The sequence below is a fragment of the Sturnus vulgaris genome, chromosome 1, assembly GCF_052056855.1.
Source record: "Sturnus vulgaris isolate bStuVul1 chromosome 1, bStuVul1.hap1, whole genome shotgun sequence".
Taxonomy (NCBI): domain Eukaryota; kingdom Metazoa; phylum Chordata; class Aves; order Passeriformes; family Sturnidae; genus Sturnus; species Sturnus vulgaris.
The window spans coordinates 61278738-61306707 of NC_142243.1; the positions used below are offsets into that span (position 1 = coordinate 61278738).

Below are 27970 nucleotides of genomic sequence, written 5' to 3' on the forward strand. Positions count from 1 at the left end.
TAATGACACTGGGATAATTGGCTGGCATATGGCACCATAAAGGCTGATCCCAGCAGCCTCAGAGAGCAATTTGGTACCTCCCAGAATTGGGTGTTGGCAAAAAGAAGTGATTACTTTCAGAATACCATTTGTCTAAATAGCAAGCCTTAGGACTCTTCTGAGCATGAAATGTTCACAGCTGCACAATATTTATTCATATTATTCTTTAATCTTTCACAGCCTCTGTGAATTATTTGGTATGGACAATTAAAAAGAGGTCAGCAACAGCATCACAGCCTGTAAAGGTGGAGAAAGATCTTTAATCATAACACTATTTATGTGAGAAGGAAGATTCATAAAATGTAACAAATTTAACTCTGCAAAATTATTTTTGATATTTTGATTTTATAAGCTGTAGTGAATTGTCCAAGAGCATATTTGTTGCTCAGAAAATAATAAAAAATAAATTTGAGAACTATTCACTGTAACAAAATATGCTAACAGACTAGTGTAAAATCATCTAGTCTGAATAAAGCATGGAAGAATACGTCATAGTGTTGACAAAACATTATATAAGCATCTCATCAAAGGAAATGCATGTTAATTTGCAGGATATATTGTAATGTACAATTCACAAATAATTTGTTTGAAAAATATCTGTCTTTTTTGCAACATCACATTCCAGAAGTTGAGAAAAGAGGGAAAAGCATGGATTAAATCCCACTGCAATACACATTTAAATGTGTAATGCACAGTATATGCTAAAATTCTTCAGAGACTTTTCAATATCCTCTTTTTCCTCAATACAGTATAGACAAACGAGCTTGTAACATGAGCATATATTGCTTTGCATGACAATTCAGAATACTGAAGGACTAAGTCTATGTTCAGAACTATTACCTTTTTTTCCCAAGGGGCATTATTTTCACAATTCCAGAAAGCACTATCTACTATGCTGTTTGCCTGTCAGTACGGTTAACTCACTGATGTTAACTATTGCTAACTCATTAATGAACATGCATTCTTGTCTGAAAGCAAAACTGAGAAAGATAGAGAATCAAATTAAGGAGGGAAAATTGTGTACCTAAGGTGACATGAGCGTGCCACTACTCTGTTTGTGGTTCTGTTTGTTGTGTTACCATTGTTGCCTCGTTATCCATATACACACTAGTAAAGGACTGTTATTCCGTTTTCTCATATCTTTGCTTGAAAGCCCCTTAATTTCAAAATTATAATAATTCAGAGAGAAAGGGTTTACATTTTCCATTCCAAGGGAGGCTCCTGCCTTCCTCAGCAGACACCTGCCTTTCAAACCAAGAAGCCATGTCTATTCATACTTTACACCATCCACCTTTTGGCACATGCATAACCAATAATTTTGACATCCATGACTCAAGACATTTCCTTGCAGAAGAAACCACAGAGAAATTTTTTTAACTTATACTTTTCTTTATTTATAGATATTATTTTATGGCTCTCATGAGATTTTTTGGTCACTGAACTTTAATGATTGCATGTTTTAAGGGGGAAATTTAAAGCCAATACTTTGGTCAGCCAGCATGCTTGACTTTTACCTTAGTTGAAAACATATAGTGGTATGACTTTGATAAATATTTATTATATCTGATTATTATTGCACTAGCAACTTTTTTATATCCATTAAATGAATCAGAAACATCTCCCCATGACTCAATATTTGCCAGCTGAAATGGATGACTAGAATAAAAGCACAACACTAAAATTAATGGCATAAGGTAGAAGAGACCTAAGCAGCTACACAGGCAACTATGAATGCAAAAGTTTACCATCATAGCCTTTGTAAATCAGTCAAACTGTAACCATTTGACTAGATTAATAGTGATTTTTCAATTTACTTGATTAAAACTAGTAGATGTGAATCATTATTTATTAGGTGAAGAAAAGGAAGTGCTCAGACTTGGATCCTGGCTTGGTTCACGAGTTAGAGATGCGCCCAGGAGAGTTCATCATGTGTCTTGCCAGAGCATACTAGTTCAGCCACTAAGAAACTCCTCTGGGAGAGGCAACTCCTTGCAATATTTCAAGTTTCTTGGTGGTATGCAGCTATCCCTGATAGCATCTGATTCCCTTTTCCTAGCAATCAGTGGCAGTTTTATCTGCAACGTTTTTCACTCTCAAAACCAAAAGTCTAAAACCTGTTTCCATCAAAATCTGGAATAAGGCAGTGCCGAATGTATGATTAGTACAATACAAAACATCTGCAACTGTATTCTCAGACAATGTGAAATAGCTATATTCCACTGAAGTTTACTGAGATATATTGTCGATTTATAGAAACAAAGTATCTGGAACAGTACACTGATTTCTTTCTGACTGACTGAAGCTAGTCACTTTCAGCTCTGCCAGCCACCTTCAAATATTTTAATTAACATTTTTCTAAGTGTGGATGGGTGAGGAAGCTGCGTAAATTATGGGTTGTCTGTTGGTTTCTGCCAACTTAAATCTGTTTCAGTTCACATGGAACACTTGTTTTGATGTTTTCTAACAGCCCTTCATAAGCCTCAGACAATATCCATTCATTTTTTCATTCCTGATTCTTCTTCTTCAAGATATGATCTGTGCTGCATGCTGTATCTCAGGATTAAAAACCTAAAATCATGACTGTATAGGAATGCCAAGTGACATACCATTTTTCTCTTATTGTTGCCCAGGTAAACTACATCTGCCAAATGGACATAAGAAAAGTTATTTCATATTTAGCTTCTAGCCACTCTGCAATCAAGATCCAGCTGATGTGAAAATGTGCCATGGTTACACATAGAAACCATGAATTGTGTGTTCATATTCACCATTGCATATTGTTGTTATGCAAGTAAACTCTTCACTAATGCTTCAAGATAAAAATAAATCCAGGTGTACCTCCATGCTCACCTCTCACAGTCCTAGGAGTGCATATTCAGGTTAAGTGTAGTTTAACTATTAAATACAGAACAGATTCCCCAATTTAAATGCCGCCACTAGTTCTGGGTATATGTCCTGGGTTATATTGCAAAAATGTGTATTCTATCACCATCTGTTGAAATGTGGAAGGAGTGGTGATCCTTATCTCTGGGAGATATTCTCTGCTGATGTGCCATCTGATAAGATCGGGGGATGATCATCGTTATCTATTCACAACCCATCCTTCCTCCAGAAGATATATTCTGTTAATGGGCCATTAAGTCCTATTGTGTGACTGATAAGATTACATCACCCCATTGGGAGATGCTCCAGCCAGGGGCAGGAGCCAAGCCTTTCCTACCTAGATAAAAAACTGGGGTTTGGAACACCAAGGCAGCCCTTTTCAGTGGATCCCAGAGGAAAGTCAGACCTTTTCCACATCATCACTGGACCTTCAGAGGAAAACTGCACCTTCTACAGGAGCACTGCTTCAACTGAACCACATCTGTCATCCAGGAGGGCTGCAGCCACCATTTAATGGGATTGCTACCAACACCCTGACTGACACACTGTCAGTGGTTTTTTTTCCTTTTGTGTAATTGCATGTATTTTATTTTTTCTCTCTTTTTTCCTATTAAATTGTATTACTGACTTGGAGTCTCTCACTGCTTTTGCTTTCAAACCAGTACAGTACATTTAAGACTTTTCGGCTCCTCTGTATTTAGGTTATGCTGAGTGGTCCTAGCTGGGAAAATTCTCAACCTTTCTTCTTCTACTAGGGAAGGAAGTAAGAGACACATTTCCAAACTAAATAAAGGAAAAAACTACACACCAGCTTGCAAGTGAATGCAAATTTCCTTCATTAATTAAAGCAGCAACATCAGCTGAATCAGAGAACCAGATTAATTGTAGAAATGCTCTGTGTAACAGACTGCAGCAACAAGGAAGATCACAGCCAAAGTTACAATGGCACTCCTTCTGGACCAGGCTCTTAAAAAATCCATTATGACCATTTGTAGCTGTTCTTATCTATACTTTCCTTTCTGTTCATCTCCAAACCTGCTGGCCAGGGAGTGTGGGAGGTGGAAATTTGAATTTGTCAGCTACCTGTATCAAACACAAAAATGAGGTGTCGTTTTTATACCTGGTCTCTTCATTCCTGTAAGCTTGCAGTGAAACAAGCAAACACTAAGCTCAAAATGCATCCTTAAGGAATTGCTCTGCATATGCTGCCAAAGCTGATGAAGGGTAGAAACTCTGTCCTTTTTCCAGAGAGGATGTAATTCCCTGTACAGGTACAGAGATGACCAAGAACACCAGCCAGACAGCTTGAGACACAGGAAAGGTAAAGGGGGCATTGTTGAAGAAAGCTGACCCTCTAGCACACCTCTAAGACAAAACAGTCACATCAACTAGCAAGTCAGAGACCCTACCATGGAAATGTGGTATTCAAGGGAGCAGATGGCCTCCCTTTTGTCCCATTCTGGCACACTTCAGACTTTTATAAACCTGCAGTCAGGGACCTCCATGCTAACTATGCCTAAAGCCCTTTCCATCCAAAAACACCCTTTAATGGCCAGTATTCAAATGAGACAACTGTCTGGTAGGTTTTCTACGTTTAAGGTCTTCAACAACCATGAGTGTCTTTTTTGACACCAGCCACTGCTTTTTAGCACTAGAAGTCAAAATGCTAATACCAATCTGTTTCAGTACCTTTGTGCTGGTCTTGGTTTTGCTAATGAGCACAAAAGTGCCTGCTCCAAAAGTCAAGAGCAGAATGTAGAGAAATAAAATAGACTGTGTGGGTCTGCTGAGAAAAAGAAAGTCAGACTAGAAGAGCTACAAATTCTTACATGCTGCCAGACCAATGGAAATACCATGAGGATGACACCAGAATGTCCTTTGCATGGAAGTCCAGGACTCAGCTGCTTTCAAAGCTGCAATGTGAATCCACACAGAGTGGACAGTATGACCCTTTCAGTTCCTAAAAATAAGTTCTTCTCTGTTTTTATGGTGGTTCCTATAAACTCCACAAAGTTGGTCTGACAGAACGTGCTTAATAATTAGACTAGTTGACTACCACTACCAACCAGGACTTGTGCATTACTGAGTCTCTTATCTCATCATGTGAATGAGATGAAGGCATGTGTTTCTTCCATACAGCAGTCTTCTACTTCTGATAGTAGATGACACTCTACTACCAGTGTCCCATAAAACAAATGCTGGGGCTCAGTCACATGGAGTTTATGGTGTTCTTTAAAGCTTCAGTGTGAAAGGTACTGATTATTCTGGATTGTGAAAGTAATGTTCTCGCAGCTGTAATAGATGGATGAAGAGGCAAGAGTAGAGTAGAGAATGTACCTGACAGCAGACTTGTTTTTCCAAAGGATTCTTAATTTTCTGTCATTTTTCTGTCCATTAAAATATACTACCTCTCCCTCCAGACTCTACTTGTTACTGCATGGTCCATTAATATTGCAGTTATGTATGGTATTTTGTCCAGATCAGTACAACAAAATATCACTGAAATACTTGTCTTCTGTTTTAGCAGTCATCTCTCTCCAACACATTGAGACTGTTAGTCCAGTAAATACTTAATTTGATACATTCCAAAGCAGAAAATTGCTAGAACATCTGCATATCTATAAATCTTTCACTGTGCAAAATTCTTCTTCATAATCCTCCTTTCAAGTTGATGCAATCTGATTACAAGCATCTAATGACAGTTCATACCAAAAATAGGTTGAATAACTATTCCCCTTCTCTTCCCAAAGACAATGTTCTGACATAATTTGGATTGGAGGCAATGAGCACCCAAAAATCACACATCAAAACCCTAAACAGAAACCAAAGCATGTAAAAGGCAAGAGCCAGGTTCTGCCATTCTGCTGTGTTTGCAAAATCTCCCACTCTGCATGAAGCCTCTTTATGCAGAGATAGGAATACACAAGTATTCCTATATTAAGGTGGCAGGGAGCCTGAATGAAACAAACTCAGTCTCACTCAAAGCCACAGCATATTAGAAACATAAAAAATTATTTCCATGGTAATTTTCTAGAATTACTAGCTTTGAAATTTCCAAGTACTTTGAAAAACAATCCATCAAGCCCAAATGACTGAATTCATCTAAAACATCCAGAAATCTACTACCCATGAGAAAAATGAGTTAAACATTCAAAAACATCACATTTCCTTTTAATCTTGCCTAAAAACCTCTTCTTCCCTTGGCCTCAGTTTGCTCTCTTTTCATTACATCCTTCTACCAACCAGCATTGGATAATGAGATACATGAGATATTCAACCCTGAGACTGCTTCTTTCTTTCAAAATGGTTTTAATGAAAATGTTTGCAGGCTCTACAATTAAATCAAAATAGTGTAGGATCATTTGTGATTTTCAACAGGGTTCCAACCTTTTTTCTCATCAATTATTTCCCCTTTCTCCAACTGAAAAAAACCAACATATTTTTAGATCAATCAGGAGAAATACATTTCCCTTTGGAATTCACTCACATGTTCTCTACAAATCACTCAGTTGAATCAAATTCATATCTGAATAACAACAAATTATTACATGCACAGTTACTGAAGAAGAGTTAGTTTTCCCTAATGATCCTGTATACTGAAAAGAAAAAAATATACAAAAAATTAGTCTTACTCAGACAGATTTTTTTTTAAAAATAATTTCCAACCTCAACCTCCTCTGTTGCAGCTTAAGACTGTGTCCTCTTGCCCAGCTTCTGGTTGCCTCATAGAAGAGACTGACCCCCACTTGGCTACAGCTTCCTTTCAAGGTACTTGTAGAGAATGCTAAGGTCACTCCTGAGCCTCTTCTCCAGACTAAACAACCACTGCTCTTCATAGAACACATGTTTCAGACCCTTTACCAGCTTCATTGCTAGTAAGCTCTGGACCCTCTCCAGCACCTAAATGGCCTAGAGGTGCCAGAAGTCCCTGAGCCCCAAGATTATATATGCTAGGGCTCAGGTGGAAATGCTCAGTAGGTCCCCAAGGGTGGGGAATTTCACAATGGATGATGCAATACTGCCAGTCATGGGACATTTTGGGAGTCTTGAGTCATTGCAGATACTTAGGTATGCTAGTGCCATTGAGTCTCTTATGGCCCATTGCTGGAGACTGAAATGTTATAGTTTGTGGCTTAAACATAGTATGAAGGACTTTTTGCCTCTTATAGCAAAACTGTATAACAAAAGCTGTATGGAAGACCACCACAAGTTGAATGGGCCTCCTGACTGAGGCCCTGGACTGCAAGTTGATAGAAACAAGATAAAGTGACTCAGGTCTGGGCCAGGAGAGAATACATTCACATGAACCTTAAGCCTAGCACTTTCAGGGTAGAGCCCACAACCCCAGGCTTATCTACTGCTAAGCTCACTCAGCACATCAAAGTGGGGAGGAGGAGAGGTTTTGGGTGTGTGGCACAGCCTCTAGACAAAGGCAGTGAACACCCATCCTCTGCTGTGCAGACCAGGGCAGGGCCCTCACCCCAGGAAAGCTGCATCTATGGGAATCCACATGAGGGACAGCAGAAGGGATGGCATGGCCCATTGTAGGGCCATTGTCCCCCACCAAGGGGTCCCCAGACCCTGAACCAGAGCACTGCACATGATGCAACACCATGCAACAGATTCTCAGTCTTGCAAGGGACAATATCAAACTTGCTCTCCCCAGGGGAAGTACTTGGGTACTCCCACCTGCCCAAACATATACTAATCCATTGGATTCTATAGTTTTTGGTGGGGGACCCTCACCAAGAACACCAGATGGAGAAGATCAGCAAGACATTGTTGGGATCCACAGGAGGATGATATTTTCTACTTAATCCCTGTCACTCTCCCTTTCACCCCGCCCACACCGCTTTTTCTATTTTATTTATTTATTTTTCTTTTCCTTCTCTTTGCCATTTTTACTACTAAATAATTTTTTTTTTGTATCAGCATCTACCCTTATTGGGTTTTAATCAAGTTTTGGGGTATATTTCAAACCTTTCTGGGTTTGATGTGTTTATTCACAGGGACTTAGTTTTCTTTGCTCTTCTGTGCTTAGACTGGATCGAAACATCCAGGAGCAGAGAGGACTCCTCAGGCTGGGTGTGAATGTGCCAGTGCTTCCCCAGAAGGGAGTTATCACAGCTGAATCATTTGTGTGAAGAAAAAGAAACACTTCTCTGCCTCAAAGGATTTGCCTCTTTTTCCTTATCTAAGTTTACACTCAGCTTGTAACCTGAGGTTTTGGGTGTGCACTAGGCAGCTACTGCAAATGGTCCATCATTAACAGTTCATCAGAAATTACATAAACAGGGTACAATGCTCCTGTACCTAGGACAATGTCAAGCACTTGTTAGTAGTTGTACAGGACTCTACCCTGAAAGCAACCCTTCTTTCACCAATTCTCTCTGAGATAATTAACTCGGCACCTATGCTGGATTAACTGAACACTGAGAGATAAAACATCTAACTGTGAGACATGCTATGTACAGAAAAGCTGGGAACAATCAAAGAAATTCATAAGACAGGCAGGCTTTCATGGTAACATTCCAGCCCAGTCTCAATTCCAGCCTTGGCTCCATCCCCATACCTCAGCACCCCAGCCTTCACTTGCACATCTGTTTCATGACTCAGATGAAAAATATCCTTTATCTGGAGGTTTATTTTGCAACCAACATCCAGTATGAGGCCAGAGTGAGAGTCTAAGATACAATTTTTCTGTTGGATACTTGAATTGTCATGTACGTGGTATGGGAGCTAACAAATAGAACTGCAATGTTAAACATATTAAACAAAGCAAAGGAGAAATATTACTTTAAGTCAAGGTCATGCCACCCAAACTGCAATACCTTTTTACAAATGTTTTTTTCTTTTTCCAGAAAGGGCAAACATAACTTCCTTTAGCAGGATCTGTAGCTTATTATTCTCTGCAATGATTCAGTCATAATGCTTCTCTTTGAAAAACAACTGCAGGTATAAAACAAACACATACTTCCATTCAGTTTAAGTTCAGTCTAAGTTGAGGATCTAGTTGATCCTTTGAAGACCTATACAGTCAGTTGTCTGGGTTGTTTTTCCCCTTTTATTATACCTATACCATTTGGACAGGGTACCAAATCCTTCCAAGACTCTTCATGTGTTTTGCGACACATGTTAAACTGGTATCACTGAGGATAATTTTAACCAATTAGAGGTTCTGAGTAGTCACCAAGCTGTATTCACACAGTACAAAACCAACTTTGTGCTGTCTACAAAGCATGCTCTAGCATGGCTTAGAAACAATCAGTGTGAAGGAACACAATTAATTTATTTGAAGGGCAAAACATAAATCAGCTTTGTGGATTCTTCATTCACAATCATTAGTTTCACTGATGACTGTAAATGTATAATGAAAACATTTCTGAAAAGATTATTCCCTGGAAGCTTTCTCACCATGCATATGTATTGTGAGAGAAAACTGCCATGTGCTCTCTGATATGGTCACAGAACTGCATTTGGACCTGAACCAATATCTATAGCACAGTTCTCCTTCTAAAAGCTCCACTTCAAGAGCACGAGTTTTTAAAAATTAATCACTCCAAGCCATAGTAGTTTTTAATCAGCATTCACTTATTTACTTTGTCATTCTTTCACTCTGTGAGAAGGTGGTGGTCATTACACTTTTACAAAAGGTATTCTTGGAGATGGAAGTTTCTGGCCTTTACCAGAAAAAAATTGTGCCAGTGTCTCCTTAACATCCTGTGTTGAAATCCATGTCCAACACAGACTGAATAGGTCTGGTAATGCTACAGATATAATTTGAAGCAAAATGGTTTTCAAATAACAGAATGAAAATATATAGATATTAGCTAACAAGCTGTAAACAATTGGAGCAGACAGAGCACATGGATTAGCTAACCAAGAGTTCTGTGTTTCTCCTTGCATTGGAGAGTACTCTCAAAGACTTTCAAAAACACTGTATGAAAATATGTAAGATGCACTGAACCCATTGTTTCCTCATCCAGAAAAAGCATCATAGCCTGGTACTCCTCATGTGATACAGACATAACTTGGGAAACTGCTTAAGTCATCAAGGTGAATTTTTATAAACCACTCAGCAGTCTTAATTGCAACCTGGACTGTTTTTCATGTCGTGAAACAAAGCTGAACAATCCTATAATCCACTTCTGTTTTCCCACTACTGACCACTCATTTCTTCCTTCCCTTCTTTGACTACAAACCTGTATTCACACACGTATTTTCTACTCCCCATTACAGGAAAACATTTAAATAATACCTTTGTCCTGATACTCTATATTTTCTCTGTAGCATCTATAAGAAGTTTATTTGTTCAGTAAAATCCAATTTGCCAATATACTTCAGCTACACACAGTGACAAGTGATTCAGTTTAGGCACCTCAAATATAAGAAAAATATAAAGCTATTAGAAAGGGTCTGAAGGAGGATTACCAAGATAGTGAAAGGCCTAGAGAGCCTGTTTGTTAGACATTTTTTAACCAGAAGATTAAAGCCTAGAATTACAGTTAAATAAATGTCATTTGGTGTCTTTTTCTTGACCCTTGATATAAATCTAGCAGCATTTGGAAGTCTCTTTGTACTCCTGACCAAAACATGGGTTCCATTTCTTAATCCACTGAAAATGCTTGTTATCTATAAACATTAATAATATTAGTTCTAAGCAAATTTTAGTTCAAAGTAGAAATAGTATGTATTTTTGTGTTTCCTATTGAGGTCATGCTTTCCTCAATGTTCCTACATTTATCCCTGAAGCTGAAATCCTTCCATGGAGACAAACCTGTCATATGCTTATAAAACCTGATGCCTGGCTAGCATATTCCTAATTCAGATTGTAAGTTTCTGATTAAAAAGTGTGCATGTGATGGCTTGAAGAAACATGCTCTTATAATTACATCCTTTCAACAAACAGCTGGAAGAAGAGACAGGTGAATGCTATAAAGTCCTCTCTTATTATAACAAAATCATTTTCCAAATTAAGAATGGGCAGTTACATATACACATCACAAAGTCTGCATCTGAAAAAGCTAGCCATGTCTTTGTTTACATCATTTGCCTCATTTCTCTAGCAAATAGAATTTTACCATTTGTATCAGACCAAGCAAGTCCCTCATTCACTCTCAAACTATGTCAATCCAGATGATAATCACATTGAAGTGCTATGCTAGAAGACAAAACAGTTTAATATGATTTAAGATTATATTCTTCCTGCTTTTGCTTCTCTCTCAACTTTCAACATGAAGAGACTGAAGAAATTCGTCATCTTTTTCACCTAGACCTTTTCCAGCCCCAACTTCTTTATGTGCAGATCTGTAAACAGTGTGCAGGGTTTCTCAGAGCTATCCATGTTTCCACCACTGGATTAATAGAAGCAATTCACAGCTTCATAGCTGCACATAGCAGAGGAAAGTGCCTTTGCTAATGATGTGACAAATCCTGGAGGTTTCAAACATCTGTAAGATTCTGTTCTGCCTTCTGTCTTTTTTTTTTAACTGCCCTGAAGAGGTTCCAAACCACCTGAGACGGAAGCCCAGTCTCCATATTGAACCACTGTGCAACTATTATTAACATTTTTGAATTGAAGCATTAAAGGATAATAAAGATGCAGAAAATCAGAAATATCTTAAATTTACTCTTTAAATTCACCCCAAATGAAAGTTACTGGAAAAACTGTGAGGAAAATCAAGCTTTAATTATATTTTCCTTCTAAGATATTTTTGTTCTAAATTCAGATAAGAGCAGAGTATCAAGGCTATGCTGATAAGTAAAGGATGACCATCACATTCTAGAGAATAAAAATGTGAGAGCTGATGTTGATGACCATTTACCTTTCATGGCTTCTCAAGGATATTGACAAAAAGCATAATGTTGGCCTGACAATAGGGTCCCACAGACAAAAACACTGTACTTCCAGTGTTCAGACCATCCAGCTGAGAAATGGGTGAAATGAAACTGAAATAAATAACATGCACTGGAGTTGGTCATTCAAAAATTCCTAGAGATTTAGTAGAGACTGTTTCTGCCATCATCAAACTTCTTTTTGGGTTTGGTCCCAAAAGAACCAAAGTCTTCAGGTGTTTGGTATTTTCTTCACATGAATACTCTCCAGTGGAAACTGTTGGGGCCTCCATCTTGCTTTGAGAACAGGGCAGACTCATTTTAAGAGGAATGGAGGGCCCAATATGCCAACCAGACCCAACCCACAGGCAGGTGTGTTGCACTCCTGCGACCCAGGTAAGTGACATGGCAAAGAAACTTCTCAGCCTGGTACAGCCCACTGATTATTACCCTTTACTGGTTTTCCTGGTAGGCACTATTGAGGTCCCAGCAAGAAGGCTTGCAGACAATCAAGAGAGATCTCAGGGCCTTGGGACAGCTGGTCCAGGGATCTGAAACCCAAGTAGTATTCCCTTCTTCCGTGCCAAATGATGGGCCAAGGAACAGGAAAATCATACAAAAGAACATCTGGCTGGAGGACTGATGTTACCAGCAGAATTCTGGGGGTTTTGATCATGAACTGGTTTGTGTGACAGAACCTGCTGGCAACAGGTTCAAAAGGGATAAAGGATCTTAGCTCTGGACTTAGCAGGGCTAGTTGAGAGAACTACATAGATTTTATGTAGAGTTGAAGGGGGAACAGGAGCATAGCCAGGCTCAACAGAGGTAAGGTGTGGGAAGGGGAGAACTGTAGCAACCACGCTAGTAGCAAAAGGAAGTTTAAAAATTAATTTCTTAATCAAGCACAAGCAGCCAAAGACATAACCAACATTGGTCATGGGGACTATGGGGCATCCCTTTGCATACCTACTGGGATATTGACACAATCAAATACTTCTATAAATTGCCTGTACACCAACACATGAAGTATGGGGAACAAACAGGAGGAGCTAGAGATCTGTTTTGATATAATTTTGATTATGGAGGTGTGGTGGGATAGCTTACATAACTGGAATGCTGAAATGAAGGGCTACATAGTGTTTAGGAGAGACAGACCAGGGAGGTACAGTGGTGGAATTGACCTCAATGTGCAACACCTGCACTGTATCAAGCTCTGTCTTGGGGTGGCTGATGAGCAAGTCAAGAGAGTAGGGATTAGGATGAAACACCAGATTAGTAATAGTGACATTACTGGGTGGGTGTTTGCTACAGGTCATCTGAGTAGGAGGATGAAGCAGATAAGCCCTACAGACAGCTGGAAGAAGCTTTAAAGAACTAGGCATTGGTTCTTGTGGAAGTCTCTTAACTACCCACTGGAGAAGCAACACAGCAAAACACAAACAGTCTAAGTGGTCCCTGGAAAGCACTGATGACAACTTTCTGACACAACTAGTGGAGAATCCAAGAAGGAACAATGTGTTGCTTGACTTTATACAAACAGACAGGGAAGGAGCTGCTGGAGATGTGAAGGCTGGGAGCAGCCTTGGCTGTTGTGACCATGAGACTGTGGAGCTCAGTAATAAGCAAAGAGGAAGCAGGGCAGCAGGTAATTGTCACCTTGGAGTTCAGGACAACAAATTTTAATCTCTTCAGGGATCTCCCAGGAAGAATTATATGGGAACAGACTCTGCAGAAAAGAGGGGTTTAAGAGAGCTGGTTGATAATCCAGGATCACTTCCTCTAGGCTCAAGAACAATGCATCCCAATGAGCAAATAATCAGGTAAAGGGGGCAAGAGAGCTACATAAATGAATAAAGAACTCCCGTCATTATTCAAGTATAAATAGGAGATACTCAGGAGGTAGAAGCATGGTCAGACCACTTAGAAGGGATATAGAGTGATTTTCAGAATAAGTAGAAATGAGACAAGAAAGACTAAGGTCCATCTGGCCAAGGATGCCAAGGGCAACAAAAAAGACTTCAATAACAAAAGGACAAGAAAGGGTAATGTGGGCCTGTTACTAAATGGAGGGGGGAACCCTGGTAACAGGGAATGGCAAATCGACCTCACTGAAAAGACCAGCCCTCAGGGATCTCTGATCCAGGAGAATCAGGGTTACAAATGTTGGAAGGAAGACCTTCCCTTACTCAAGCAGGATTGAGTTACAGAACACAAAGTCAAACTTGATAACCACAAGGCCAAGCCAACAGAGATCATTAAGGGACTGGAGCATCTCTTACAAAGATAGGCTGAGGCAGATGGGCCTCATCAGCCTCAAGATAAGACAACTGAGAGGGAACATTATCAATGTCTATAAGTGAAAAGATGGTGTGAAGAGAGTGGAACTAGACTTTTCTCGGTGGTGACAAGCAGCAAGACTGGAGGCAATGGGCAGAAACTGATGCACAGGAAATTCCACTTGCATATGAGGAAGAACTTTACTGTGTGGGTAACCACACACTGCAATAGATTGACCAGAGAGGGTGTGGAGTCTCCTTTGCAGAAGATATTGAAATCCTTTGCTAGGTACTCTACAATGACCCTGCTTGAGCAGGGAGGTTGGGCCTGATGATCCACTGTGGTCCCTTGCAATTTCATTCTGCATTTCTGTGATGCTGTGACTGTTTATTAGTGCAGAAACTTACAGAAGGAGACTTTGTCACCATAATCTGAAAACATCCACAGTATTGCCAAGTAAAAGAAAAAAATAATTGCAATCTGAAAGCTGAAGTACAACCATTCGTGTGGCTTAGCCAGACTAACAAAAAAGCAGCAACAAGCTAATCACTTTTCAGAACATGAACAGCTCCTACCAAAAGGTATTGGGCTGGCTGCCCAGGAAATCAAACTCATTTCTTTATCCACACATAACACAGCATTTGTAGTCCAATTTTTTTCCCATCACTCTGCTTAATCGTGACCTACAATGAGTTTGGTTCAGCAGCTGTTTAAAATAGCTTAGTCTCTGCACCTGCACATTCCTTGAGTATTCCCATGAAAATCAACATGCTGTTGCACTTTGCAAAGCTTAACTGGATGCTCCAGTGTCAATGACTTCTTTCACAAACCACAAGATGTAAATAACAGGACCATCTCTGTTCTGGGGTGTGGATCACACAATTCTTGCAGTCAATAGCAGATAAACATCTCTGTCTTCATTAAAAGATAGAAGTGGAGAAGAAGTCCTTAGTCAGTACCACTGGAATTTGTATGAATGTTATTAGATAGCTGAAAAAACCTCCAGGGAAATTACCAACTCATGTGGAACTCAGTTATATAGTATCTGCTTTGATAGTGCAAGGGGAAAAAGCCTAGAATTTTAAACCAGCCTTTGGCAGACAAATAATCAGAATAAATAGATTCCATGTACAGAACTGTTGAAATGCTGTCAGGGTCCTTCACTTCTTAAAATTTTACTTTGTTTTTCATTAAAAATCAAAGTAAGTGCTATCTACAGTGAATTTTCCCAGAAAGAACAAGTAAGAATCCAGGAAAGAACCACTTTCATCCTATCCACTCATTACTACTAGCTATCCACTCATTAATACTAACATGTTAGACTCTGAAAACCAGCCTGATAAGACAGTGGTCTGTCTACAAGCCTAAATGCATCACTGATCAACAAGTTCAAAGAGCACTGTCTGTACTGCATGAAGCATTGTTTCTGATAACAAACTTAAGAGAACAGAAATACTTTTTTTCTTTTAAAAATAGCTTGTATTAAACAAGGCAAGAATTAAAATAAGCTGAAAACTTGGTTTATTGTGAGTATTAGTCAATTCAGGTTCCAAAGTTTGAACCTTAATTACATGCTCCACTGAATCTCTATGTGTTGCATAGCAGCTCAGAAATAAGTTACTTGCATATATTAAGAGCAATAACTCAGAAAGACACAATGCAGCACTTCTATTATGTTCAGATGATTTTTATATAGCCTCTCTGAAGATGTGATTGTAGCTGAGTGAGGGGGAATGTGGATTTAAGTATTCCATGAATCAGAATGATTAGCAGTAAGTAACTGCATTTATAAAAGCACTAATATTAAAAAGGTTTTCTGACCAGGCACTGGAAACCCAGGTGTTCAAAATCCTGCTCTCATAAGAAAAAAAAAAAACACACTTCTGTACCATAATTATTCCCAAAATCTGCCTGAGAGGAAAAAAAAAATAAAACTATAACACAAAAAATCCACACCATGTCTTTGGAAATGAATGTACTAAATCTTACTGCTGAGATCTTAGGATCAGTTTTAATAATCTAGATGTGTCTAAAATGTACCTGTTGTGCATGTACCCACTTATACACCCACATTGTCAGGCACATCTTTGAGTATGGTCAAACGTATAATCCACAATTAATTTATATCTACCCGAGACATTTTATAAAGCCCTTGAGAAGCATAACATGTGCAGGTAAGTATGTATCAAATGGAAGTTTCTACTTGAAAACCTTCTCCTCAGCAGGAGAACAATTATTCTTCTGCATGATGAAAATCTAATATCATCATCCATTGGAGCATAATAGGAATTCAAACCCTGGAAATGTACACATGAAATTCTGTAATAGGGTTTGCATCTCTTCTAATACATCACTAGGTGGATGGGATTGAGGAAAGTTTTGCCAGGCAAAAACTACAGTAAATTGCTTCTTACTCTTCTCTGTGGTGGTGTTCACTGAAACATGCATCAAGTATTTTAATGTGTGATTCCTTTTTAAACTAACGCACACACAAGGAAGCCCAAATTCTTGTTTCTAATTAAGGTTTATTTTCCATTTTTGGTGTTAACACTTGGAAGCCAGCCTATCAAAATACATTATTATAGCCATGCTATCCTGTGGTTATGGAGATGGCATGGCACTCAGCACGGATCTGACAATGTTTTCAGATGAGAGTCTCATAGATGTTTTCACCTTAATATGAAAACAGTGATAAATCCTTTAGCTTAGAGTGCAGTATCTATGTAGAAACTGCACAAAGAACTTCTCCACGTGTCATCTAATTAAAGTAAATTCCATTCCCAAATTATCATCTTAAAATAGGCAAGACAAGAGGGCAAACAAAATACATTTGTTGGGAGGAAAAAATACTTGGTTAGTTTATTGCCAATATTTTAAAGAAAGCACGGAATTAAATCAGTAGAAATCAAGCTGATAGACTTTCTGATGTGGAAAGGAAGGAAGAGGGTTTATGGTTTTCCCTGTATTGATAAGGCTTATTAGTGGCTGGTTATGGTTTAACCCCAGCTGACAACTTAAGTTGCTCACTCACCCTCCTCACTCTTGACCCCTTCAGAGGGATGGGGAGGAGAATTATAATAAAAGTAGAAGTTGTGGATTGAGATAAGAACACTTTAATAACTGAAGCAAGATGTAACAATAATAAAATGGAAAGAAGAGCCAGAAACAAAGAAATAACACCCAAGTGAAAGAAGTAATGCCATTGCTCATCACCAATGGACTGACATCAAGCCCATTACCGAGCAGTGATCAGCAGCTCCTGACTAACTCCTTCCAGTTTATTTATTGACCATGATATTCTATGGTGTGGAATATCCATTTGGCCAGTTTGTGTCAGCTGTCCTGGCTCTGCTCCTTCACAGGTTTTTGTGGACTTCCTCACTGTCAGAGCACAGGAAACTGAGAAGTGTTTATTCTAAAGGAAGCACTACTTAGCAACAATTAAAACATTGGTGTGTTATCAACGTTGCTCGCATACTGAATCCAAAACATAGCACTGTACCACCTACTAAGAAGAAAATTAATTCCATCACAGCCAAAACCAGTACATGGTTCAAGTGTAATTCACACTAAAAGTGAGAAATTTCTCTTGGGAGAACATCCTGTTGCCAGGAAATAGCTGATTCTCTCCTAGGGCAAATTCTCTCAGAAACATCCCTTATCCCTTGCATTTGATAGATTTTTAACAAAATTCCTTAGGATTCAACCTTAATCATTTGCAAGGGAGACACACATTTAAGAAGTGAGAGATTTTGAAGGCTGGAAGCATATATAGGACTTCAGTTGCATCACCCGCCCTCTAATGATGTCCCCAACCAAAAGCTTGTTCTCATATTAACTGCCAAGATAACGTCAGTCACTAACAATTTTGTTCTTTCTACCTCTTTCCTCCTTACCTCCCGCTCCTCCACAACGTCTGACTGCTAAATCAAAGGACTAAAACAACTCATTATCAATTCAAAGCAAATTTGAGACACAGCTAAGACATAGGAGGTCTGAATTAGTCATGGAAATGCTTCGTCTTATGGCAATTTAAATGACCAGATTTCTGTCATTACCCAGTACTGAAAATTGCCAAGAAGTTGCTATAGTTCATACCCTATAAATGCTCAATGGAAAAAAATCAATTAATTACCTATCCACTTGCATATGAGGAAGAACTTTATGGTGTGGGTGACCACACACTGCAACAGATTGACTAGAGAGGGTGTGGACTCCCCCTTACAGAAAATATTGAAGAACCATTTGCACACAATCCTTTGCCATGCACTCTAAGATGACCTTGCTTGAGCAGGGAGGTTGGGCCGGATGACCCACTGTGGTCTCTTCCAACTTTATTCATTCTGTGATAACATCCTTACTCAGAAAATCAGCTTTGAGGGAGCACTGATGCTTCATTCCAATAAAGATCTCTTCAGTGTGCCTAACAACACTAAAGGATGAGATTAATCCCAGCACAGAGTTTTACTCACAGGAAAGAAAAGCCAAAACTTAATGATTACTTAGAATGAGACTTGCAAGGCAATAATATTTCAAAAGTGATAGTGCATTGTTTTAACCTACAGAGGTGTCAGCATGAGCAACCCTGATGATTACTGACTAAATGTAGGGGAAAGCACACTTTTCCACTTATTTTGTAAGCAACACCATTACATTTATGGTTTCATCTCTTGTGCCCCACACTAGCATAAATACATTCTCCAAGAACATATTAACTAAATGCTGAAGCAAACTGGAACTAATAAGCACATACATAGATGAGAAAGAATAAGAAGAGGGGAAAGGGATGGAAGGATCTCTGCTTATGAGTTTCCTGCCTCATTGTCTGAAGTAAAAAACACAAAATCCTTCTGAAGATTAGGGAGATGTTGATATTCTGGCCATGTGGTTTGTATCAGATGTCAATCTTTCTTAATCAGAGTACAATCTCTTTTGAAGAAACCACATTACTATGTTTTCAGGGCCCATTAGGATGCTTTTTCAGGGCCAAAGTCATATTTCAAAGACCCTTTGTTTACATTTCCTGCTGAGACATACTGCTTCTTTAGCATAAATATATCTGAAGTAGAATGAGTTGCATACACTTATAACACTGTGTGGATTTAGTCTTCTTAGCTTCACTTGCTTAGCCTGAGTAGCTGGATTTGGTGAAGCTTTAGGCCACAATTCCTGAAGTTATATCTAGATATGCTTTCAGCTGGCATAGTTAATATTCTGTGTTACTTTTCTAGTAGCTGCTATAGTGCTGTGTCTCAGCTTTAGTATGAGAAGAATATAGATAACACCATGTTTTGGTTGTTGCTAAGTAATGTTTATCCTATATCTAGGGGTTTTTTTTCATTTCCTAGGCTCTGCCAGGGACCAAGTGCACCAGAATCACAAATTGGAAGATAAGAAGACTAGAGCCACCAGGAGAAGATGCAACTTGACAAGTTATGAAGAGTTAATGGTCTGCTTGCATGGACACTTGAGAAATAACTCAATAAGATGTTAGAAGACCCCAAAACAAAAATCACTATTGGACTGAGAAGGCATATGAAGGCATATTCAAGGCATATGAAGAGCACGTGAGGGGCAGGTGCATAAGCCATAAGGGTATAATTTTCCATGGATTTCTATGTTCTGGGTCCCTCTCTGGAGGCACCCAGTTTGAGTTGAACTGCTGCAGAAAACCTACTGCTGCATCTGAAGAAGGAGGAAGCAGACCTGAGAGTGTGTGTGTGAGCAAGGAATCAAAAGAGGCACCTGCAGCTCTATGGAGCTGCCTGCTGTGAAGGGCCTTGCAGTTTCAGTCTGGGGTGGGATGTGTATGTAACTCCCTGAAGGGTGTGAGAATGTTTGAGCAGTGGCTTCTCCTTTAATATTTCCTTTTCTATTTTGTACTTTATGTAAATCATTAACAGATACTTAGGGGGAAGAAATTCATTCATTCATGATGGACAGAAAAAATATCAGGACTCCTTTTTCTTGAGTTTTATCTAAAATAAGGTCACTGTAAAAGAAGAATTTGCATCTCAGTAGAAAATTAAACTGTACAATTAACCAACATGCAGCTAAATAAAAGTAGCATCACATGCAATTCTGTGTTAATAATGGAATAAAAATGCATGACTGTGGTGTCTAATGGAGGAAAATTTATACCATGTAAACTAACACAGATTATTTATCTGATAAATTTTGTGACAATACATTGGACTTTAGTGAGTCTTTAGAAGTGCCAAATTGCTTGCACTAGCTGAATTCACCCAAGAGGATGAAACTAACCTAGGAGGAGATTGCCAAGGGCTACTTGAGACGCTCTTTTCCCTTTTAATGTTCCAGGAAGCTGAAGGTGCTGAGTATCTCCTAGAAATATACAACAGTCCACAGCTGGCAGCCTTCAGGACAACTGAGAGTCTCAATAATCACATCAAACATGACAGGTCTCAGAAGCTTAAAAAAACCCAAAAAACATAAAAAGCAAAACCAACTCAGGACCTGGAAGTTCAGAGCTTTGGCTTCCTGTCTAGTTTTTCCTCCTGCTGACTACCTCTTCAGTCACTAAGCTACCTACTGTTTACTTACCAAAGAGAAGTAGACAGAAGAATGATAAAATTACTTAAGCTCAGATTAAATATCCCACTTCTCTGGTATTGCTGTGATTAATGTACATCACATTCAGTAGCTCAGACGCAATTCAGGTTGGGACTAATGAATTTAGGGCTCTCTAGATAGCTGTGAAACTTCCAAGTGTATGAGGAAAATAATACTGATATATTATTGTTACAAAAGCATTCAAGTTAACTCAATTAAGAGAATGATCAATGTAAAAGTCGCTGTGTGTCATTTCTAGGAGCACTTTTAGGCTGGCTGAGATTGTAGCTCAGCTCTTTCTCATTACATTTTCTTATGTACCTCATTTATTTTCTTACATGTACTTCATTTTCCTTCCCAACAGGTCTGCATTCAGAGGAAACTATTTCTTTACATTCACTGCAAAGTACAAAGGACAGCAGTGTTTCTCATGTATAGCTGCTGCTATTATCATGTAGGTATTCTTATGTGATAACACTCTCCAAACAGAAATAAAAGGAAGATGTAAAAGCAAGCAATACATAATTTCAGTTCAGACATCCTCAGAGCCCAGTGCTGTAGGAAGCACAAAGATTGTTTTGAAAAAACGTATCAAAGGCAAAAAGAAAACCTACAACAGACGGATGTGAGAAATGAAGGTGGAAACATGAGCCAAGTCATCAGTTTATGCGCATTGCTAGAATTACCAACTCAACAGATGTTACTTAAAACCAGACTTCAAGTGAACTGCTGATCTTCCATTTCTTTTTGCTGGATTGTGCACTTTTGCACCAGGTGGCACTATGTGCAATTTTCTATTTAGCATCATACTTAATCACTCAGCAGGTGGAAAATTCAAGGCAGAACCTTACTAGCTAGCTAGGCTTCCCTAGGTGCTGCCAATGTGTGGTTCCTAGACATAAACAACAGTTAGCCCATTGTGCTACAGAGCCCTCTGGGGCAGCAGCCAGCACCCACTGGGCAAGGTTATCAGGAACAGCTGCTCAGCAGTTGCCATATGCCCAGAGTGGCCTCTTGGCCTCTGCAGAGCTCACATCATTTCAGACATCAGAGGGTCACGAAAGCCCATTTGCAAGGATGCACACTATCAGGCAGGCAGCTGACGTGTAACAGTAAAGGAAAAAAACAGAAAGTTCGAAATCCCACAGGGCACAAAACTTAGCCCTGTAACAGTATGTTTAAACAAACTGGCATATTGTATTCTCTATCCATCATCAACACAAGAATGTATTGGACTTGTAGAACATATTTACATCTCTCTTCAGAGGCTTACAGTCTCCCATAGAAAAGAGATGCTGAATACAAACCTCTCTAATGTCACAGTTATGCACACAGAAAAGATACCTAAGTAAGACTACTCAATGCAATGCATTGACAATGCAAACAGTCCAAGGCACTCACAAATACACACAAACACAGTGCAATCATTCATTCTGGAAACAATCTTCTTGCAGCAGCTGAAGACCTGTGGCCAGAGAAATGTCCATAATTAATTAGCAATCATGGCAGCAGCAAGGAAAATGGGGAGAAAAGTAGAACTGCAAACAAAACCACAGTGTCAGCCCCAAATTTGGAAAAAAAACTGGGAGCATATTTACCTTCTCCCCATTCTTGTATCTCACATTATCCAATTCCCCCTTACACAGATCAGCACAGAAATCTCCAAATCAGTATTTTTCACTAAACTCTCATAGCTTAAGCCCACGTTGTGACACAAGCCACCACAATTCAGTTTCTTGTGGCTTTGACACACAAGGACACATATAGCCTGCCCTGTCATTGCTGCATTTGAGCAATAATCTTCAGCAAAGCATGATAGCAAACAGGAGTGGTGCCTGTAATGCCTTAGCCAATCAAAGCACCATATTGGCTTATCTGCCAGCTCACACAAGGGTTTCAAAGCAAGAAAATTTATCTGTCAAAGAACCCCATTGAGCCTGCCTCCTACAAGAAAGGAATAACTACATCTGGAGGCTCTAATATGGCCTCTTAATCAACAGGATTCACATTTTCCTTCAGTCTACTGCAATGGCACAGATTATTAGTAATTCTACAAGCCCGTCATTCATTTTATTATTACAGAATAAGCAAGCAATACAAGTTAGAACCAGCAGATCTTGCAAAGAAATAATATGATGTTTATTATGATTTCACCTTCAATGACAAATATTTCTGTTCTTACTCAGAGAGAACTACCACTAACATCAGAGGGGAGGACTACCATTAACAGCAAAGGAGATTGGGAACAGCAGCAGCACAAGATGGTCCTTCAAAGGGGGAAACAATCAGTAGAATGGCATTTTCCTGGGAAGAAAGGAAAAAAAAAAAAAACCTGGTAACAGGAAAATCCTCTTTCAAACCCCCTAACAAAAAGAGAGTGATGACTCACAAATACCTTCCAGTCCTCTGCGATTTACTCTTACCTCTGTGATGTTTTCTTATATTTTCTCCTGCAGGAAAAGAAGAAAATGAGAACAACTGAGATGAGAAGCTTAACAGGAAAGGAGGAAAAAGGAGAGTCAGAAATCAGAAGCAATTCAGTGAAGTCACTTCAGCTATAAGATTGTCCTAAACCTGATGTAGCCATTCCCTTCTATTGACCTCAGTGGTGGTTGCCACTAAATTCAGGGGAAAAAATTGTGTTTGCTTGTATGCATATACTGCCCTTTCATGTGAGAAAAGGTTGTTGAAACTAGGAAAAAATTATTTATTATTCTAAATGACTTAGCAGGAAGTCCAAGTGACAGAAACTTTCTTGTACTTACTAGCTGTAATGTTTATGTCTCTCACTCCACAGATAAGTAAGATACGATCTGTGAAGATCCCGTTAACATGAAGTGATGGAATGTGTCCAACCAGAGCAGTCTCTTTCTAGAAAGGAAGTCTAGATCCTAGGAAGTTCTCTACTTGAACAAATTCCAGATACCACCACAGAGCTGCAATTCATGGCACCTATGCTGAGACCTTACAGACCTTGACCCAGGACTAGGAAGGGCAAGAGCAGATGAGCATACAAGACCTTTTCTCTACCCCAATGCTTACACCACATCAGGTACAGAAAAGGCTGTAAACCTTTTATTCTTCCTTAGCACAGTGGATTTTGTCTTCAACAGCAGGCAATGATGCAGGCTGCCAATGTAAGGCCATACTCCAAAAGGCAGTACACACCTTTCTGCATAGCTGTCTGTGTGGCTATGCAGTTACCTGCAGGGGTGCATCAGCACTGTGTGTAGTCTGTGAGCTGCTTTTTCTGCAGCTGTTTCCAAAGGCTTTGCACAGAGTCTGGCAAAACAGGGCATTAATTTACTTTAACTCAGCTCTGCTCTTATGTTCTAAAGTAAAATTAACAATATTCAAACTTCACAAGTAGTGACTGAAACAAGTTTCTGTGTGGACTGTGATGAGATGTGTCCTGTTATTTAGCAATACACTAAAGACATTCCCAACATTTTCAACGTGTAGATAATATTGTTAAAATAGGTGTATGGCTATTAGCATCAAGTATACCTTTCAATTTCTGATACTACTGCATGTGGAAAATTGTAGCAAGGGTGGACCTAGAAAACCCAGACAAGGAGTAACTTTCCTTACAAATAAGAAGCATGGCAAAAAGGAATGCAGTGCTATTTCCTACTTAACAAGAGCCATGAATAATATCTCCTGACTGTAAAATGTTTCATCCAACAAATATCTTTACAAATTGTACTTGTACCCACTTGTATATTCTGACCATGTTGGAATCATAAAAATACCAAATAGCTATTTTTAAAAATATTCCATTTACAATTTACTGTGTGAAAAATTATTTATTTAAACTTGAAATTACGCAAAGAAGTAATAGAGCAAATATTCATAGCAGTATCAAGTTTATAGCTTACTGACATTACGAATGTTGACACATAAAAGCAGAAGCCCAACTGGACAAATCTTATTCTATGAGAATTCAATTCTTCATTTTCATTTCAGAAGGATAAAAAGTAGAACTTTCATTTTGAAGAGTGTGCATTGGGAAGTTTATACTCTGACAAATACCGAACTTCATTATGTTTTCTGGCAAAAAAAAAAAACTGCTGAAAAGCATCCCATCTGATTGGCCATTCTAATCCACACTAATTAAAAATTAAAATATTCCCAAGAAATCCAAATTTGTTTAAGTTTTAAAATTAAATTATTTGTAAGTTAATTCTTTCCTCTGAGAGGCTCTTGTGGCTCATTCCAACACTATCAGAACTATTTTTCCCTTCATTGGTTAGCAACTTTCATATAATGTTATAAAGTGTTACTCTTTCAGACATTTGAGGAAAGATAAAATTCATTAACTCTAGTCTTAGGGTGTTCTTTACATTTGATTAATAACATGATAACATTTTCTGATCAGTTAGACCTTTAATGTTCCTTTCATTCAAGAATATTTTTAATACATTAGAAAGATGTACTATCACAGATGACAGTACTAGGAAAAAAAGTTTGCCGAAATCATAGAAATTTTTAAAAACTTATACACAATTTTTATTGTTGCTGTTTCCACACCTGCAGTCCAATCACAGTTAAGGTTTACATGCACCAAGTTAGTGGCTGCTTTTCCAAGCACTGACTGAATTTGCAATTTACACTTGAAGAGAATATAACTGGAAGAACACTTGTTTATAGATTCAATATCATTATGCATGCACATGCTTTAAAAGAAACACCATTAGCAAATTCTGATATCCAGGAAAAAAAAAATCTGAAGGCTTAAACTTCCAGCATTCCAAAAAACAAGGTCTAACAGTGTTACTCACTCTTTCTAAAAAGATGATGTTGATAACATATAACTGTAAATATAGTATTCACTTTGTTCTTGGAAACACAGTGTCAACATCTATCTTTTTATGGTTACAAACTACCACTTAGACATGCCTTCAATTAAATGAGACCACTGGAAACAAAGGAATTAGAAAGTACTTCTTTAATACCACAGTCAGCATCAGAGACTGGCTTGAATCAGCAACCATGTGTGCATTAACAAGAGAAAACTGGAGGGGGTGGATTCAAGTTTGTTTGGATTTGCAGTTTTTTGTTTGGTTTTTTGAGGTTGTTTTGTTATGAGGGGTTTTCTTCGGTTGTTTATTTTAAAAAAATAAATATGTGGGACAAGATATCTTGATTTATGTACCCAGGATGCATCTATAAAGAGAGAAACTATCTATGAAATTGGTTTTGGCAGAAGCTCTACAATAAACCTGGAAACGAGTATACTTCCAGTCAAGCCCAAGGGACTTCTCATTTTTCAACAAATCCAAACTCCTCTTTCCCAGGAGAGAAAGAATGAGAGAGATTTAAAGGAGGTAATGTTACAGCTTCCCACATCTGTGGGCCATGCTGTGCTCATGCCTGAAAAGAGGTTTATCAATATTATCAAATCTATGTAAGTTCAGTTTCTTTTCTCACTGCACACGTCATGCTCGGACTGCCACATCCATTCAATTCCTGTTACTGGCTGTGGAATATATCATTCAGAGGTTGATATTTAGCTTACACACACAAAAAAAATAATAATTAGAACAAAGTGGGTTTCTTTAATGCTGAAGAGAATTAGCAAGTGACTCACACTAGGCAGGCCCTATACAGCCAGTGTAAACCAAAAATAACTTGACTGAATTTAATGCAGCTACACTTGCACGAGTCTGGTATGAAGTGAGTCAGTTCTAGTCCAAGAAGGCTGCTAGAGCCCAATGGAAAAAAGAAATGCAGTAAGACACTTAAAAATAGATATTTTTTGATTGAAGTGGTAGGTAAGACGAAATTTTTAAACTCAGAAACCATAAAGTTAACAAGAATGTTGAGTAAATTATTTCAGTATCTCCTCTTCTGAGGATGACTCTTTCTTGTAGCCAGAGAAATAAAGAGAGCATACTGGCCCAAAATAAAATCTGGACAGATTTTAGAAGGTATTTAATCGTCAATAAGATTTAGCTTGCTACAGCTGTATGGCCACTTAATTTCCATTGAAATAAATAGACATAAAAAATTTCTCTTTGTACTTTGATGCCCACCAACTTCTTCAAGGTTGTCTTTTCTCAGGGTTATGTTTCTAATTTTGCCTTTTCATTCCAGTGCACCCTCAGCCAAATTTATTTTCCCTATATTTCCCCTTCAGGCACTTTTCCATTAATTTGTTAGCTCTTCAGGGTTGTGGGTTTAGCTATATAGGGTTTTGCACAACAATTCATGACTTAAGCCCAAGTAACACTACATTTGAGTTTTTGAAAAAATGATCCTGCCCTTCCTCTGCATGTAGGAACCTGGAAATGAAGATAATATCACATAAACACATCAAATCTGTGCCTGCATTTGGTAGTGATGTTCTCAGACCTTAGTCTTCTGAGAGAGTTGAGTGAGTTAATACATCTGAGTAGGTACTGAGAGAAGTGAGGAGAGAGGGGTTGGGGGAATTAAGTAACTCTGTCAGCTGACCTGATTTTGTCCCATAATCATACAACTCATAATATCATGTATGAATGTATGAATTTCTATTTCAGTCCTACACAGCCTCTGAAAAATAACCTCAACACTTAGGGTTTTTTTACTCATAATAGTGGTTTGGTTAATATGATGTTGTTCCACGTTCATTCCGCAGGGTTTGGCATTAATGGCATCTTTTCAGAATATGGATAAACTTGTGGGTGCTGCAGAAGTAATAGGAGGATCTTTGCCTAGTTTCATCCTTGAAAATCCATACTAATATTTGAAAGTTAATAAGAATCTCATGCTCTGCTCACACTCTGCTAGGAATTATGGGCTATATCTGCCCTTGGGAAAAGCCTTTGCAGGCTTCTACCTTCACTTCAGTGATCAGACTTGGGTCACCAGTTGGTGGATGTGTGATTGATGGCCTAAGGTACACACATTTGAATACAGATGACACTTTCCAATGGGTTGATACTTCCCAGCTCAGGAATAACAACTGCCAGAAGAATGTCCTCAGCTTGCTGAGGTGCAATGGCTTAATTTTAAGGCTGAAGCTCAAAATCAACACTCACACTGGCTTCATCTAATGTGTTTTGTTTTGTTTGGCCCATTGCAATGGGTTCAGAGGGCACACACAGTTGGTCAAAGCAGTTAAATAAGCCAGGTAGATCTTTTGAAGTCCCTAAAACTCGGTGGCCTGTGCTCTCTTTGTACTACCAGCTGAGAGTGCACAAGCCTAGATCTAGCACAGCATATGTTTTCAGGCTGGATCTGTGTTTCCTAGTAAAAAGGAGAGCAATAACTTTTTAGGGCGACAATACACTAGCAAAAATGAACCTGCTGCAGTGGTTTAAAAAGTTATTGCCTTTTATAAGGTGTCCTGCCACAGGTTTGAACCCTCACAGCCCAGCTG

At 38.7% G+C, this 27970-nt stretch overlaps 1 protein-coding gene across 5 annotated transcripts in view; it reads right to left on the reverse strand.

The window, feature by feature from the left end:
* The window catches only part of PDE1C (phosphodiesterase 1C), a 288097-nt gene that overhangs the window by 170554 nt on the left and 89573 nt on the right, over positions 1–27970 (reverse strand). The window contains exon 2 of one of the 5 annotated variants that reach the window (XM_088167982.1): positions 23031–23057. The exons of the other annotated variants lie outside the window; for them this stretch is intronic. Coding sequence (XP_088024108.1) covers positions 23031–23057 — 27 coding nt within the window. The remainder of the gene's footprint in view (positions 1–23030; positions 23058–27970) is intronic. 5 annotated transcript variants of the gene reach the window in all.